At 43.3% G+C, this 16,649-nt stretch overlaps 1 protein-coding gene across 7 annotated transcripts in view; it reads right to left on the bottom strand.

Annotated features, from left to right (window-relative positions):
- FGGY (FGGY carbohydrate kinase domain containing) overlaps positions 1-16,649 on the bottom strand; it is a 413,910-nt gene that overhangs the window by 189,148 nt on the left and 208,113 nt on the right. For all 7 annotated transcript variants that reach the window (XM_070046609.1, XM_030870319.2, XM_060287916.1 and 4 more), the window contains one exon: positions 16,190-16,318. In XM_070046609.1, the coding sequence (XP_069902710.1) occupies positions 16,190-16,318 (129 nt within the window). The remainder of the gene's footprint in view (positions 1-16,189; positions 16,319-16,649) is intronic.

The raw sequence follows: 16,649 nt of genomic DNA on the forward strand, positions 1-16,649 counted from the left end.
TATTTCAGGCTACCCCTTCTCCTTCACACTTTCCTCTTCCCAAACTATTGTGAATAGAAATACATAAGTCCTGCGTGGAATAAGTCTCTTGCTTAAAACCACCTTCAGTGGCTTGACAATGCCTGGGGAAAAGAGCAGGGCAGCAAAGACTTTGAAACATGGTGCTCAGGTACTGCCATTCTCTCCCCACCTATTTGACCTTGACAGCCTCATCTTCCAGGAACCTCTCATAGATATCACAGGTTTTGGCCACATTGAAACGCTTACCATTTCTGAACACATTTCAGTGCCTTCACATATGCTATTGCTATTCTCTCCAACCAGACTCTTCTACATTTCATTGCTTCCAGTGGAGAAGATACCCATTACTTTGGGTACAGTTCACAGGTTACCCCTCCCACTTCCCCAAAGGACCCTGGCGGCTGACGTTCTGGGGTTCTCATTACTGGTTGTGTGACCTTGAACAAGCGGCTGGGGTTGATGTGAAGATCATACAAGGAGCCTACCCAGCACATTCCTGCCATGCTGAAGTCACTCAAGGAATATTAGTATCTTTGTTCCCTTGCCTTAATGTTTCTACTGAAAGAGACTTCTCCCTTTTTCAAATTCCTATAGAACTTAGTCGTCATGTTATATCTCTATTTCTTTATATCATTGACTTTGCTACAGCATGTTGCTTATAGACAAAAACATTAACTCATGCATATGCTTCCTGGGTTAAGTGCTGGGGTCTGAAGTTACAGAGATGAATATGACCAGATACAATGCCCACAGGAAGCTCACAGTCTAAGTGGGGGAGACAGTAATATAATCATCTACTTAAATGTCTAAATGTTATTGTCTATGTGTTACACTTAGAGATATGCACATGGGGAAAGAATTATTAGCCCACACGCATTAGGCTGGGCAATAAGGCTACACCACAGTAAAGCAGACATTTTGTGAATAAGAGCCAAATTATTCCAGAATATTTAATGCATTTAGCAGAACTGAACTATGTGGGTTTTTCTTTACAACTTTCAGTGGTGAGAGGCCTGAATATAAAAGGTGTATAGAGTCTTCACTCATGTTACTGATACTGGTGGCGGAGTCCACACCCACCCTCAGTTTTCACAGTGGTGAGTCACAAGGCTGGCATACTTTTAACTCTCTAGGCTAAATTCAGCCCAGGAAACTGTAACAATACAGCTTAACAGCCTAACACAATCTCTTTAAAACAAACAGCTTTCCCTAGACCTGAGCATTTGATCCGAAGATGCTCCATGTTTTCTGTTTATTGAACATTTAAAACAAACTGTCCATGGCTAATTCAGTTAACAGAGGCTTGGCTGAAGCTATCTGAGGGTAAGAACAGGAGACCTAGAGTCAGACAGACCTTCGAGATTCTCCTCCCATCCCACCCACATGCCTGAACCAAGGTAAGTCTCACTGTGGCCCTTACGTGGGGGTGGGGAGAATGTACGCAGCCATAGTTGTTGCCCATATCAAGTGCTGTCTAGGTAAACGCTTAAGTGGCACCCAGCTCATGGTAAGTGTACCAGATTGGAAGAGCTCTTTATTGCTCTGCTTTTGAAATAAAAAATTTCTAAATGCAGTCTTTCAATTAGCCTGGACTCAGTTTTGTTCTTTCTGGATTACACACGGATGACTTTTGACTGTAACCAACTTGAGTTTAGACCAGCCCTCCCACATCTGTTAAGGCATTAGTGGTGAAGTTCATTAGGATCATGTGGGCACCGGAGACAAGGCAGATGTTCAGGCCCCCGTCAAACCTACTGGTGTGAATCTGTCATAGTGGTGGGTGCAGGGACCCAATAATCTGCATTTTAACTAATGCCCTAGTTGACTATGCATACTCAAATTTGAAAACCACTACAATACGTAAATAAGGACAGAAATCAGATGTACAAACAAGCGAAGCAAAAACCTAACTATGTTCAAATTAAAATACTCATTTTTTTGGATTATCTGTATTATGATTCGATTTACTATGGGTAATTGGAAATAGTGTAAATAACGTATTTTCTCACGTTGCCCCTCTATCAATTTTCCATTCTCAGTGTTCAGTAAATAGTAATTTCTAACCAAAATGGGAACAGAAGGAAGTTATGTGGGAAAATTTGTCATTGCCACCAACAAAATGAAGATGGAACATTCAGAAGTATGGGCACACAGAGATAAACCCATGCACATATGGTCACCTTAACTTTGATAAAGGAGGCAAGAATATACAGTGGAGAAAAGACAGCCTCTTCAATAAGTGGTGCTGGGAAAACTGGACAGCTACATGTAAAAGAATGAAATTAGAACACTCCCTAACACCATACACAAAAATAAACTCAAAATGGATTTGAGAACTAAATATAAGACCATACACTATAAAACTCTTAGAGGAAAACATAGGCAGAACACTCTATGACATAAATCACAGCAAGATCCTTTTTGACCCACCTCCTAGAGAAATGGAAATAAAAACAAAAATAAACAAATGGGACCTAATGAAACTTCAAAGCTTTTGCATAGCAAAGGAAACCATAAACAAGACCAAAAGACAACCCTCAGAATGGGAGAAAATATTTGCAAATAAAGCAACTGACAAAGGATTAATCTCCAAAATTTATAAGCAGCTCATGTAGCTTAATAACAAAAAAACAACCCAATCCAAAAATGGGCAGAAGACCTAAATAGACATTTCTCCAAAGAAGATATACAGATTGCCAACAAACACATGAAAGAATGCTCAACATCATTAATCATTAGAGAAATGCAAATCAAAACTACAATGAGATATCATCTCACAGCAGTCAGAATGGCCATCATCAACAAATCTAGAAACAGTAAATGCTGGAGAGGGTGTAGAGAAAAGGGAACCCTCTTGCACTGATGGTGGGAATGTAAATTGATACAGCCACTATGGAGAACAGTATGGAAGTTCCTTAAAAAACTACAAATAGAACTACCATACGACTCAGCAATCCCACTACTGGGCATATACCCTGAGAAAACCATAATTCAAAAAGAGTCATGTACCAAAATGTTCATTGCAGCTCTATTTACAATAGCCAGGACATGGAAGCAACCTAAGTGTCCATCAACAGATGAATGGATAAAGTAGATGTGGTACATATATACAATGGAATACTACTCAGCCATAAAAAGAAACAGAATTGAGTTATTTGTAGTGAGGTGGATGGACCTAGAGTCTGTCATACAGAGTGAAGTAAGTCAGAAAGAGAAAAACAAATACCGTATGCTAACACATATATATGGAATCTAAGAAAAAAAAATGACATGAAGAAACTAGGGGCAAGACGGGAATAAAGACACAACACAGACCTACTATAGCATGGACTTGAGGATATGGGGAGGGGGAAGGGTAAGCTGTGACAAAGTGAGAGAGTGGCATGAACATATATACACTACCAAACGAAAACAGACAGCTAGTGGGAAGCAGCCGCATAGCACAGGGAGATCAGCTAGGTGGTTTGTGACCACCTAGAGGGGTGGGATAGGGAGGGTAGGAGGGAGGGAGATGCAAGAGGGAAGAGATATGGGAACATATGTATATGTATAACTGATTTACTTTGTTATAAAGCAGAAACTAACACACCACTGTAAAGCAATTATACTACAATAAAGATGTTAAAAAAAAAAAAAAGAAAAAGAAGTATGGGCACAGAAATCCTAAAGGGCTCTGGAAGAATATTCAGCAGCTCAGACTACAGTGAGCATGGGCAGACTTTGTACATTCTGTGTTTGGATTTGAAGAGAGATGACAGGACCAGAGAAAAATCTCCTCTCACAAAGACAGTGGCCAAGATCAGAGTGGGTAGGAGACAGTGAAAAGTAGCAGTGCTCACCCTCAGGCCTGATGGATGAGTAAAAAGGATGCTGAGATACAGAAGTGAGAGGTGGGGAAATGCACTTTCCCTTCCAGCTATGCTTCTGCAGGCTGAGTAAGTGACATTGCAAAGGTAGAGGGCAAAGCCCTGGCAGCAAGTGGGTTATTTCTGAATTCCCAGGGCCTGGGAAAATAAACATCTGCTTCATTCCATTGAAGTGAACAGTTTTGTTCTAAGCTTAAAATGAGCTGGCATTTTTTTTTTTTTTTTTTACTGCTCTAACTGTTCCTTTGCACTATCACCCATTGGTATTACAAATCAGAGCTGCACTCCCAAAGGCAAATGCTTCATGTAGAACACTTGACATAGTTTTCACATGACAATCAGTGCTGAGGAAGCTATTTGAATAGATAGGGTTGATCCAACTTAATTTTAGCATCCAACCTCCTTAACTTGGAATTCTAGGCTTTTTACATTTGAGCTTCTGACCTGGAAGAGCTAACACTTAAGGGCTCACCATATGTCAGGAGAAGGCGTCTATAAAATGCAACCATCGGACGAGGTGCTGCTGTCATTACCATTTATAGGGGAGAACTCTGAGGCACTGAGCAGCTAAGTAACTTGTTAATAACCAGTGGCAAAGCTGGGAGCTCAGAGCCCACACCACAGTACCGGCTCTGATTTCCCGGCCATCTCTCACTGTTCCCCTCACACGTGAACAGCAAGCTTCCCATACTGAAATGCTCCTTGATGAAGTCAGGCCGTTCCACACTCCGAAGTTTTTCACATTCTGTTCCTGCCTCTTGAAATGCTTATCCCGTTTCCACCTCCTAGGTGATGCTTCTCTCACTTGTCCTGGCAGAGCTAGTTGATCCATTACCTGCCCTCTTGTGACACTTCCTTCTCATCTGGGAAAAGCAGCATGCAGGTTACAATGAGATTTTTCTGATGACAAGTCTGCCTTCTCCACCAGCTGCTAAGCTCCTCTAGAGAGAGGATTGGGTCATCTCTGGTAGCCCCAGTGCCCTGTATGGCATCTGAGGCCCATACAAGTATGGGCCTAACACATATCTGCTGATTGAATTAATTGCTACCTTGCTTCTTAAACCATAAAATGTTCCCTCACTTCACTGAGGTCTGCTTCCTCAAATGTCACCACTCTGGATTAAACTTTCCAGAACTCTCTGTACTGGCAGCAACTCCTGGCACTCTCCATTGCTTTACACAGACCTGTCCCTCATAACACTTAGCAGTACCTGATAAACACACATGCATGCCTATACACGTACATATATACACACATATACCCACACATGCATAAACACATATACCCAAGTGTGTATGTATATGTGTGTGTGTGTATACTGGCACACACACATATACGGATACACACAAGCATTCAGACATACATACACATTTATGAGCATGCAGATACAGGCACATTTGTGCACACATATACACAGACACACACATGTATATATACATGGATGGTCATACAGAAGTGTATAACAAATGCACACACGTGGACACACATAAGCACAGGCACAAACACGCCCATACATGTGCATGTGTGTGCATACACACGCATGCATGCATACAGCACATATAAAAATATACACACATATGTTTATATGTAAGGTTACGAACACCCGCAGCAAGATAGAAGCTGTACAGAGTAGGAACTTGTCTCTATTTACTACTACATCCAACACCCGTACAACAATGCCTGGCACGTAAAAGGAAGCTATCACATGTTTGGTAAATAAAGGAATGAATCTTTGAATTTCTCTTGCTCACTGCTATCATTCATAATGTAAATCTGCTGAGATCCAATTAGTCATACCTAAATACACATAGCACTACCAGACACTGTCCTAAGTGCTTTACAGATATTAGCTTATTTATTCTTCAAACAACTCTATGAGGTGGGTGCGATTATTATTCCCATTTCACAGATGGAAAAAACTGAGGCAAGAAGTGTCAAGTGACTTCCCAAGGTCACATGGACAGGAAGTGGAATCAGGATTTGAATCAGTTATGTGTTCTTAATTACTGTTGTGTTACCTCAAGATTTTTCATTTTCACTGTCGTTAGAAGTCACATTCCTACATCATAGCACACAGCATGATTTTTCTTTCTTAGTTTCTCTAGACATCTATACTGGCTGCAGGATGCCAGGAGGCAATCCTCAAGATCCCCAGTGTAGGGAAAAAACAATCTTTTTTTCTCTTCACCCTTTATAATGACTCATATGAATGCTTAGTTAAGAGAAAATTGAAAACAAGGAAATTACCCAGGCCCGTGGGGAGATGATAAGGAAGCAGACAGCAGTTCAGATGTGAGGCTGCCGCGGAGGGGCGATGACTGGAGATGTGCATTTTCCCACCAACAGCTGCGGATGTGCAAGCCCCAGAGTAAACATTAGCGCTCAGGGTTATTACATGGATGTGAAGCACCATGTGCTGAGTTTCTGTGCCATGAAAAACAGTGGACCTTTGGGGTAAGCCTACTCTCACAGCCAGTGACGCAAGTGCAATCTTAGACTTTGGGTCCCCAAACAAACACTTTTCCAGCAGTCTTCTACCTTTTGAACTTGGGGTGGGAAGTCCTCCTAACAGGTGGTTGGCAGTATCAGAACCTGGGGCTGGGTTATTCTTTGTGTTTTTGTTTTTGTTCCCAAGCTCAGCAAAGGAAAACAGCAGCTCATCTTTTCAGTCACATATTAATACATGAGTGAATAAGTAGAACCTTCTGGTTACAAGTTCCCTCTGGATACCAGATAAGGTTCTGAAGCTGATGAGTTTGGTCAGAGATTTGCTTGAAATCAGGCCCTCTGGGCACAGGAACTCACACTGAGTCAACACACTCTGCTCTGTTTAGAAGGAAGCACTTGTTCCACTGTTTGATGAAATGTCTTCACCAAAGTAAATGTGAAATGACGGGGAGAGACAGATCAGCATTACAGTCTTGGATCCAATCCTTCCTCATCCTGTATCCTTAAGCAAATCCCTTCACCTACTGGAGTGTCCATTTGCTCAACCATTAATGGAAGCAAAAATACCAGGATGATGGTTTGAAAGTGGCAAGTCACTACACAGATAAGTTTAATATCAACATTCATTTCAACATTAATCAACAAAAATAATCAACAAAATTATTATCAACTTTAGTATTACTGATCTCTCCACCACAGTCAAAAAATAGCCAGCCTGGTCTAATGAGCCTGGTCTTACTCCCCATGGCTGGGAGAGCCCCAAACATGTGTGCTGTTTGAAGTATATTTTATTAAGTCCCTTCCCCAATCTGGGCCTCAACTCTCTCATCCATAAAATGGATCTAGAGGGCTTCCCTGGTGGCACAGTGGTTGAGAGTCCACCTGCCGATGCAGGGGACACGGGTTTGTGCCCTGGTCTGGGAGGATCCCACATGCCGCGGAGCGGCTAGGCGCGTGAGCCATGGCTGCTGAGCCTGCGCGTCCGGAGCCTGTGCTCCGCAACGGGAGAGGCCACAACAGTGAGAGGCCCGTGTACTGCAAAAAAAAAAAAAAAAAAAAATTGGATCTAGAAACATACCTACCTGGAAGAATGTTTAATAGAAGCTCTACCTTCCATTTTAGATACAGACATAAGTTTGTGTAATTATAGGCTAAGGTAAGTAAATGCATAGACATATCTAGACATACATAAATATACTAGAAGGGCAAGCAGGAAAAAGCTCATAGGCTCTGGAGTAAAAAAAACTTGGACCTAGGATCCAACTTTATCATTTACTGAAATGTCACAATGAAACAAGTTATTAAACCTTGATATCCTTGTATATTAAATGCAGAAAACAATGGCAGCCAACAGTGTGTTTGTGAGCTGATGACACTGACTATTTAAGTGCCCAGCGCAAAGCTGGGCACAGACTGAAACAAAAACAATTGCTTTGAACTTTTCAGAAGGAACTTGAAATGCCAGGCATTTTTATTATTACCAGCTTTTGAGGGAGACCCTTAATGCAGACTGTGACCACAAAATGGAAGAGACTTACTCATGAGTGGCTTAGAACAACTAGTTTACCTATCTGATAGCCAGCCAGGATCCTGACTGCAGCCATTAAATGGGACATAACGGGTAGAATGGAATAACATACACGCACATACAGGGATGTATACACACATACACATGTATATACATGCAATGCATATACAGCTGCACATATACATAAGCACAGGTGTGAATACACCCACTTCTTGCCTGTTCTTATTTTCCACGATGGATAGAGTTCCAGATACCCAAAACCATTCCCTTTTCCTAATTTGGAGATGGTGTGGCATAACAGGGGCAGGGCCCCTGACCAATAAATTAGGAGGCTCAGTTTCTAAATTCAACTCTGACGGTAATTTGCTGGGGTAACCTTGGATGACTCACTGTTTTTCTGGGCTTCAGTTTTCTCATCTGCATATTGAAGAATTTGATACAGAAAGTCTTTAAGCAACCTTTTAGTTCTTAAGCCTACGATCACTCATTATCCAAACACGAGCCTGTATATAAAATAAAGAAGTTAACCATTTCAGGGTAGGCTCATAGCGGCATATCCTGGGTTGTGTGGCACAGGTTTAGAGAGGGGTAGGACAGCAGGAGGGGGCTGTAGCCCCGCAGGGCTGCACTTAGCCCTGATTTCTGACCACAGAAAAGACCGGTCTCCCAGCTAAGGCTCATCCCTCACAGTCCAGAGAAGCACAGTGTTCCAGGAAAGCCCTGGGGTCTGGGGACAGGAAACCCAAGGCCGTCCTTCCCCCCATCCCCTCTGCCCCTCACCAAGGCTCATGCAACTGCTCTGGTCTCAGGCAACAGTGGTTCTCATTAAACCAAACCTCAGCCTAACACAATAACCTTAAAATCACACCAACCAACGCCTCCTCCCCCTTTCTGATTCACATCCAGGAACTCCCGGAGTCATCCTCGCCCTATCTGCTTGGGCACTGACACCGCTTTTCTCCTTCCAGATTCCCCGGCAAGACTTTATCTGCTCTTCTAATCCCCCTCCTTACAGACCGTCTGCCTCTTTGGATCCAAGCTTCTCTTTCTTGTTGGACACAGTCCCTCCTGCCCCCAGTTTCCGGTCTGAGTCTGGGCCTGGCTCCTTCTCAGCACAGTTGTGGTTTGGTCTGATTTGTCTACCTGAGAGTTGCACATCGCTTCTGCTTCTGACCTGTGTGCCCAGTGCCAACCTGTCCCACAAACCGTCTCCTCTGGGCACCAGGTGACAACTTCCTTCCTGTAATCGGTTTCCCGGCCCCACCCCAGACACTCAGACTCAGGATCCTTCGTGGGTAGGCCGTAGGTATCTATATATTTTTTAAAGGCTCCCCTACCTGGATTTAGCAATCCTTGTTTTGGATATTTCAAAATCCTCTCACTTTTATTATCTTAATTAACTCACTGATTCACGGGGGACTGACTCTGTGGGTCCCATGCTGAAAGATGGGCAGAGTGAACATGATTTGGTGGGAAAAATGAAATAGGTGAAAGTGTGGCAGAAACACAGAGGAGGGAGTGAATCCTGGTTTCTAAGAGCAGGGTTCAGTTTGGAGACAGCTCCACTGTATAAGTAACATTCAGCCTGACTGCTGACACATGAGTAGGACTGTCTAGGTGGGGAGTGGGGCTCAGCCCGAACGGAGCGAACAGCGTGACCAAAGGCAAGGAGGAGGCAAGTGTATATGATGTGCTGAAAGCTGGACAAGTGGTCGTGTGTTAGACTCTGGGTAAGACGGAAGGGGCAGGAATCATCTTATACTCCTTAGTCTGAAGTCTTCACTCTACTGGCTTATCTCACAACTATTTTCACTGAAGAGTTAATTTCACAAAGTCTATTTCGACAAAGTACTAATTTATCAGTAAGTCGCTTATTTGGGGCTGTGTTTTGGCTTCTATGGAAATAAACTGAATTGATGAAGGGAAATACTATCATTGGAAGGGTTTCAGTTTAGAGTAGGGCTTCTCATTCCCAGCACTTCAAGGCAGGATAACTCTCTGCTGTGGGGCTGCCCTGAGTACTGTAGGACGTTTAGCAGCGCTCCTAGCCTCTGCCCACCACATGCCATACCAGTTCCCCTTTCCAAATGACAATCACAGAAATGTCTCCAGATAGCGTCAAATGTCCTGTGGATGGGGAGTTAAAATCCCGCCTGGGTGAGAACCACTGGTACAAAGAAAAAGAACAAGAGCTCTGAAGTCAGACTCAGGTTCAAATCTTGCCACGATACTAGCTACGTGATGGAGCTTCCTCACGTACAGAATGGGAAATAACCTCTGCCTTGTAGGATCATCATGAGAAGCAAGAGATAAAGTATAGGAAGTGTCCAGCAGAGTACTTGGCACACGAAAGGTAGTACCAATAAGGGTAGTGATTCTTGTTTTATTAGTGATATTGTTATTATTATTATTAGGAATAAAGCCTAACTGAAGTTGGAGAGTTACAACAAGTAAATGAATTCCATTTTACCAGGAAGCAATAATAGGGCAGGAAATGTTGCAGTTACATTACAGACATCACTTCCTCTAGGAATCCTTTTATAATTCTTCAAGTCTCAATTCTGGGCCCATTCCATATTTTTCCAAAGCCTTATATACTTGGAACATATAATTGCATTGTTTACTTAATGTTTGTTTTCTCTACTAGACTACAAGTTCCCACAAGTCCAGTTCTCTCTCATATTCACCTTATACTCTCATCAACTAGTAAAGTGGGTCATCAATAAATATTTATTGAAAGACTTCCTTTTTTTAATACTTGTTACTCGCTCAAATGCTACTTTAAGTGTCAAATTCAAGAGTAGACTGGAGCACACTGTAACCAATACGCATTCCATCAGGCATAGTGATTAGAAGTGTGAGCTCTGGAATCAGACAGTGTGGGTTTAATCATGCATTTACCGCTTACTAATCGTGTGACTTTGGGTCAGTGAGGTAGTCTTTGTGAGCCTCATTATTTCATTTAACGAATGGAACAAAATAATAGTATGTATAAAGTTGCTTTGAGAATCAGTGTTGCTTCTAGAGCACTGACAATGGTGAGATGAAAAGTTGGCAAGGTTTATTGCTCACTGGAATTAACTATGTGTTGCTCTAAGAGGGCATGAACCAGAAGCTCCTTTTGCAAGACGGGCTAAACCAATTTTTCTGCTATAAGGAAGGAAGGAAGAGGAGAGAGGAGGGCAAGGGAGGGGAGGGAGAAATTCAAAATCCTCAATTTGGTTTGATTCTGAAACTCAGATGAGCAATTTAAGCCAAATCAACATCTGGCAAAGAACCCAGTATCTGGAATCAGAGTGATGCTAAACCTAGGCACAACGCTTGCTCTTGGCCAACACCTGCTAACATGATGGGAGCACAAAGGACACGAGTTTCCAGACACCCAGGACTGGATCAGGGAGCGCTCAGAACAACTCTTTCGCTTCATGGAGAACTGAGCCAGGTACACCTAATGTACAGGGCAGCCGCCTCTGCAACGAGAGGTTACTCTACTTCTCAGTTGAATATCCATCCCTCACGCAGGGGATGCCATTCATTCACTCATTCACTAAATATGCACGTGTCACACGCAAAACACTGTGCTGGTTGCTGGGATATAAGAATGAAATGGCACGGGGCTCACTCTCGAAGAGTTCACAAACTTGTAAATGAGACAAAGTTGCGCACATAAACCTGGGTGACGTGTACTGTAAACAAGGCAAGTCCCAGGCATCATGGGAGCGAGAGGAAGGAGGGTTTAAGTCAGCTTGGGGGAGTCAGGGAAGGCTCCTGGAGGAGACAGCCCGGCTTCAGGATGTGATGGAGAATCAGAAGCTGGTCTGATAAAGAAGAACAACTAGGAGGGAGGGCCTGAGACAGAAATCAGGTTGTTACTGCCAGTTCAGGACAGCTGGGCTGCTGGAGCCAAGAAAAGACCTGGAACAAAGTTACCACTATTTTTACAAGCTAGGAAGAGAGCAGCGGCCGGAGCCCTGGAGAGAACCACCCCCACAAAGGGCAAACACAGCTCCTCCCATCTTCTGGCTATCCGCTGGAGAACTTACTAACCAGCACCTTAAGTACAAAATGTTCTCTTATCTTTGATTTTTATTCCCACCAAGTGCTTCCTCCTCTTTTTCCAGAACTGGAAAAATCATGAGTTGAGTTCCACTCGCTTCTTTGATCTTTATCCTCCCGTTCCAGGCTTCCCTGGAGACTGAGAGTCCAGGAGTCTTTCTCCAAAGCAGAATGCTGACCCCTGTAACAGTCAGAATGTGGGGTCCAGGGTAGGTCACACCAGGTCAGCACTTGAAGGGGCTGTGATTGTCAGCGGCTTGTCTGTGCGAGGCCTGGATGGCATCCAATTCCAAAGCCAGATTCTTAACCTGACACTTGACAATCTCGTAGCATGGAGTTCATCTAACCAGATCATGAGGTTGTTTCTGACCACAATCTGTACAGAATCTTAAAGCAGTGAATCCTGTGTTCTGTAAAAGAGTATCGGGGAAGGAAGTTTAGGGCAGATCCATGGACGGCAGATAAAGTCCAGAAGCCTGGGGTTCTTCTCCGACTGCCTGTGCAAAGGGAAGACAGTTCTCCTGGATAGTAACTCAGGGAACTTCCATTTATAAAGCTCCTACTTTGTGCCAGGTATTGTCACTCCAGAGTGAGAAAAATTGAAGAAAGATACCTCATTATTGCGTGCCCACTATGTGCCAGATGCTACGTCAGCTGCTTTACCTGTTTATATCATAACACGTCTGTGAGGAGGGCATCACTGTCTTGTATGGCAGAAGGGGAAATTCGGAAGTGTGAAGAGGTATGATATTTGGCCCAAGGTACACAGGTAGAGAGAGTAAGAATTTAAATCCAGATCTTCAGATTCCATGTTCAGAGCCCTTATTACAGCATCATGATATGTCTCAGGGGTTAGTTGTCTCAAACCGATACTGTTAAGTTACAAACATGCAGGCCAGGAGAGTATGAGAATTTTCTCTCCAAAAGGTGTGGGGCTTTGGCTGCTCGGTTCACTGCTATAATCTCCAGTGCCTAGACCAGTAACCACCATGTTTACACACATTCAGTAGCTATCTTTAGTAACTGCACGGCTGGAATGGGCGGATGACCTTTTTAAGATTTTCAGGACTCTCTTCTCTTCTACATTCTGAAAGGGGCATAGGTGGCATGGGAAACAAGAGGGAATATTTGCTCCCAGGCCTCCTCTTTTTCCCAGACATCCTAACCCTAAACTGGCTGTAAGGTGAAGGGGAGAGACGGAGGTATAAGAAGGATAAAACTTGGTCAAAGTTGCTAAGTAGGTATTTACTGTCGCCTGCCTGGGCCCTCCCCAGCCACTGCTGGCCCCTAGGCTCAGCCCTTTGAGAAGCCAAGGTCCTAGGCTATCTTTCCACTTAAAGAACTTACTTTTGGAAAACACAAGGGAAACTCACTAACATAAGTGCATTTGTGTTTTGTTTTGTTTTTATTTATTTATTTATTTATTTTTGGCTGCATTGGGTCTTCGTTGCTGTGTGCGGGCTTTCTCTAGTTGTGGCAAGCGGGGGCTACTCTTTGTTGCAGTGCACGGGCTTCTCATTGCAGTGGCTTCTCTTGTTGCTGAGCTCAGGCTCTAGGTGCACGGGCTTCAGTAGTTGTGGCACGCGGGCTCAGTAGTTGTGGCTCGCGGGCTCTAGAGTGCAGGCTCAGTAGTTGTGGCGCACAGGCTTAGTTGCTCTGAGGCATGTGGGATCTTCCCGGACCAGGGATTGAACTCGTGTCCCCTGCATCGGCAGGTGGACTCCTAAGCACGGTGCCACCAGGAAAGTCTCGTGCATTTGTGTTTTAAAGGGAAAAAAAAAAATCTCAGCCAAAGCTTCTAAGGGTAAAAATTTCTGCCATTGACCATCTCTGATTTAGGAAAAGAGGGGGGTCGTTTCATGGCCTGGATTCCTTTCAGTGCGGTTCAACTTACAACTCTGAGTGTCTTCAAGTACCAGGCACCTGTAAGGACACAGTCTCCCCTCCTAGAGGATGCAGCGAGTCCTGGGCAGAAGTGAGAAGGTGTGTTTCGGTTTGTTCCTTAGGGAGGTCTGGGAAACTGACAAGGGAACCAGAGTCCTGAAAGTTCCCAAGGTGCAGCCTGCTTACTTTCAGCATGTGGTGGTCCAAGCCTAGTGCCTGTCCCCTGGGTGCAGGTAGATGACAGAGACTGCTGGCCCAGGGATAAGTGGAAAAGCATGATGGAGGAAGCTTCCCGGGCCTCAGGCAGGTTATGGGAGGTCAGGATTACTAGGAGACAGGAACATTCCATGTCTGTCTAGACCACAAATTCTCTTTGTACCTGTTCTTAAAAACCAAAATCATGACATTCCAATCAAAAGCAGACACTGTCCACACTGAAAAGGGAAAGAAATACCTTTGTCTATAAGCAGTATTTTCCAACCCACATGCATTACTGGCTGGTTACTACTTCTCAGGCACTGTCTTAGATCCTGAACACATAAAGATGAATAAGACGGACATGTTTGTAGATGGATGAGAGCTATCCTGCTCTGAAAATCCAGAGACCATGCAGAAGAACTAGCCACTGCTTAATAATCTGCTGTATAAGGAAACAGATTAACTTTCACTCTACAGGGTAGGGCTATTTTATCTTATTCTTGCCTTAATGTGACTTTATTCATTTAATAAAGTTATCAAGCACCTATAAGAACCAGACATAGCTCAGCACAGGTTACACAAGATGAGTAATACAATGCCCCTGTCTTCAAGGAACTTATAGTCTGGTGGAAAAGACAAGCAGATAAAAGAGCAATTACAACACAGTCATTTCTTCCATAGGGGTAGGTAAAAGTGCTGAAAGGAGGACAGCTTAGAGAGTTTCAACATAAATGGAAGTGTCTTCCATGGAAAGCTACACAGAGGAGAAAGCATCTAAGATGGGTCTTCAACTTAGAGTAAAAGTTAGCAAGTGGGCAAAGGGGAGGACCAGTCATCCTAGGCAGAGAAACACACGTGCAAAGACATGGAGGTGAATATGCATGGACAGAGCTCTGGGAATGCAGCTTGATGAAAGCATTTAAATAGATAACTCTTGTCTGTAATATGAAGTAGGGACTAAAAAATCTTTCAAAGTTTTTTGGACTGTAAGCCATGGTAAGAAATTCACGTTCATCATGGCCCAGTATACACATGCACAGACACATAAAATGGAAGTGGAAACATAAGTTCCACAAAAAAGTGCTTACCCTTACTGTGCTAGACATACTCTGAGATTTTCTACTCTGGTCGGTCCATTCTATTCTGAAAATCCAATGGTCATGATCTACTAAATTGATCTCATGAAGTTTGAACCATAATTTAAAAAGAAACACTCTTAGAAAGAAAGGCTAGGAAAAAAAGATTTGGCTATAGTTGAAGTGAAAAATATTGAGGATCTGAACAATGCCTCCCTCCCTGCCAAAAAACTGCAATAAGGATAAAGAAGAGGACAGAGTTATCACACTTTACTGTAAACCTTGCCTCATTGTCTGTCTTCCATTTGGGGATGAGATTTTGTTTGTTTATTTTTTTTTAAATTAACTTCACTGTCCCCCAGCCCCATGCCTGGGACATACTAAGTGTTCAATGGGTCTTTGATGAATGAATAAATGAACACAAGAATGCCAGGTTGGAGACTTATTTAGAAGATGAAATCAGGGATATACCCAAGTAATTGGACATAGCATATAAGCCAAATATAATATGAAAATAAAATTAGAATTGTAAGGGTTTCGGAGTATCTGTAGAAAAAAGCAGTATAGGGGCTTCCCTGGTGGCTCAGTGGTTGAGAGTCCGCCTGCCAATGCAGGGGACACGGGTTCGTGCCCCGGTCCGGGAAGATCCCACATGCCGCGGAGCGGCTGGGCCCGTGAGCCACGGCCGCTGAGCCTGCGCGTCCAGAGCCTGTGCTCCGCAATGGGAGAGGCCACAGCAGTGAGAGGCCCACGTACCGCAAAAAAAAAAAAAAAAAAAAAGGAAGTACAAGTTAATACACCATCATCATCCACGCTAGTTGGAAGTTAATGTATCTTTATCAAATTTTCGGTAAAGGAAAGAACCGCCCAGATATTTATTCACATCATTTTTTCTATTATTTTATGGAGAAACTAATAAAATTATAAATGAATCCTATAATTGATGAAAAGTTCTATAATTCTACCCACATGCCTAACTGTTAAAGGTTTTTCTTTACTGTATCTTGAATCACCAGCTCTCAGTCTTTGGTTTAAAAACAGAAAAGGAGTGTCTTTGATTCTGAGGAGAGTTTGAACACAGTGTTGGTAGTGACATGGAGTACGAGATTACCTAGTCCTCCTGCATGGGCATCAATTAGTGAAGCTGCCACTGCAATTCCAGCAGGAAGGCCAAGGTCCTTTGCTGCCTCTGGTGTGAGCCCATTTCCAAGAGAAGTTCCAGGAGGCAGCACTTGGTTTCCTGGGTAGACAGAAGAAAAAATAAACACCTGTCAGTTTGAAAAACACAAAAGCAAACAGAGGGCTTTCTTAAGAGAACCTCTCTGCCCCCTCCCCTCTCCTCTGCCTTTTCTCAGCTTCATGAAGATGGAAACCATGCAGCTGCAAAGAGTCCCTATACTCATTTGGTGACTTAGGTATATGTCCTTGGTTCCCATAGGTCATGCTCTGGGGTGCTTTACAAAGCCAAGAGCTCTACGGCATCTTTCAAATCAGAGAAAGATTCCATTCATGAGAAATTCCAAAAGCTACAAATACATTGGCCTCTTGGAGCCTAGGTTGAAATGGTCAAA

Source organism: Globicephala melas, chromosome 1 (genome assembly GCF_963455315.2).
Source record: "Globicephala melas chromosome 1, mGloMel1.2, whole genome shotgun sequence".
Taxonomy (NCBI): domain Eukaryota; kingdom Metazoa; phylum Chordata; class Mammalia; order Artiodactyla; family Delphinidae; genus Globicephala; species Globicephala melas.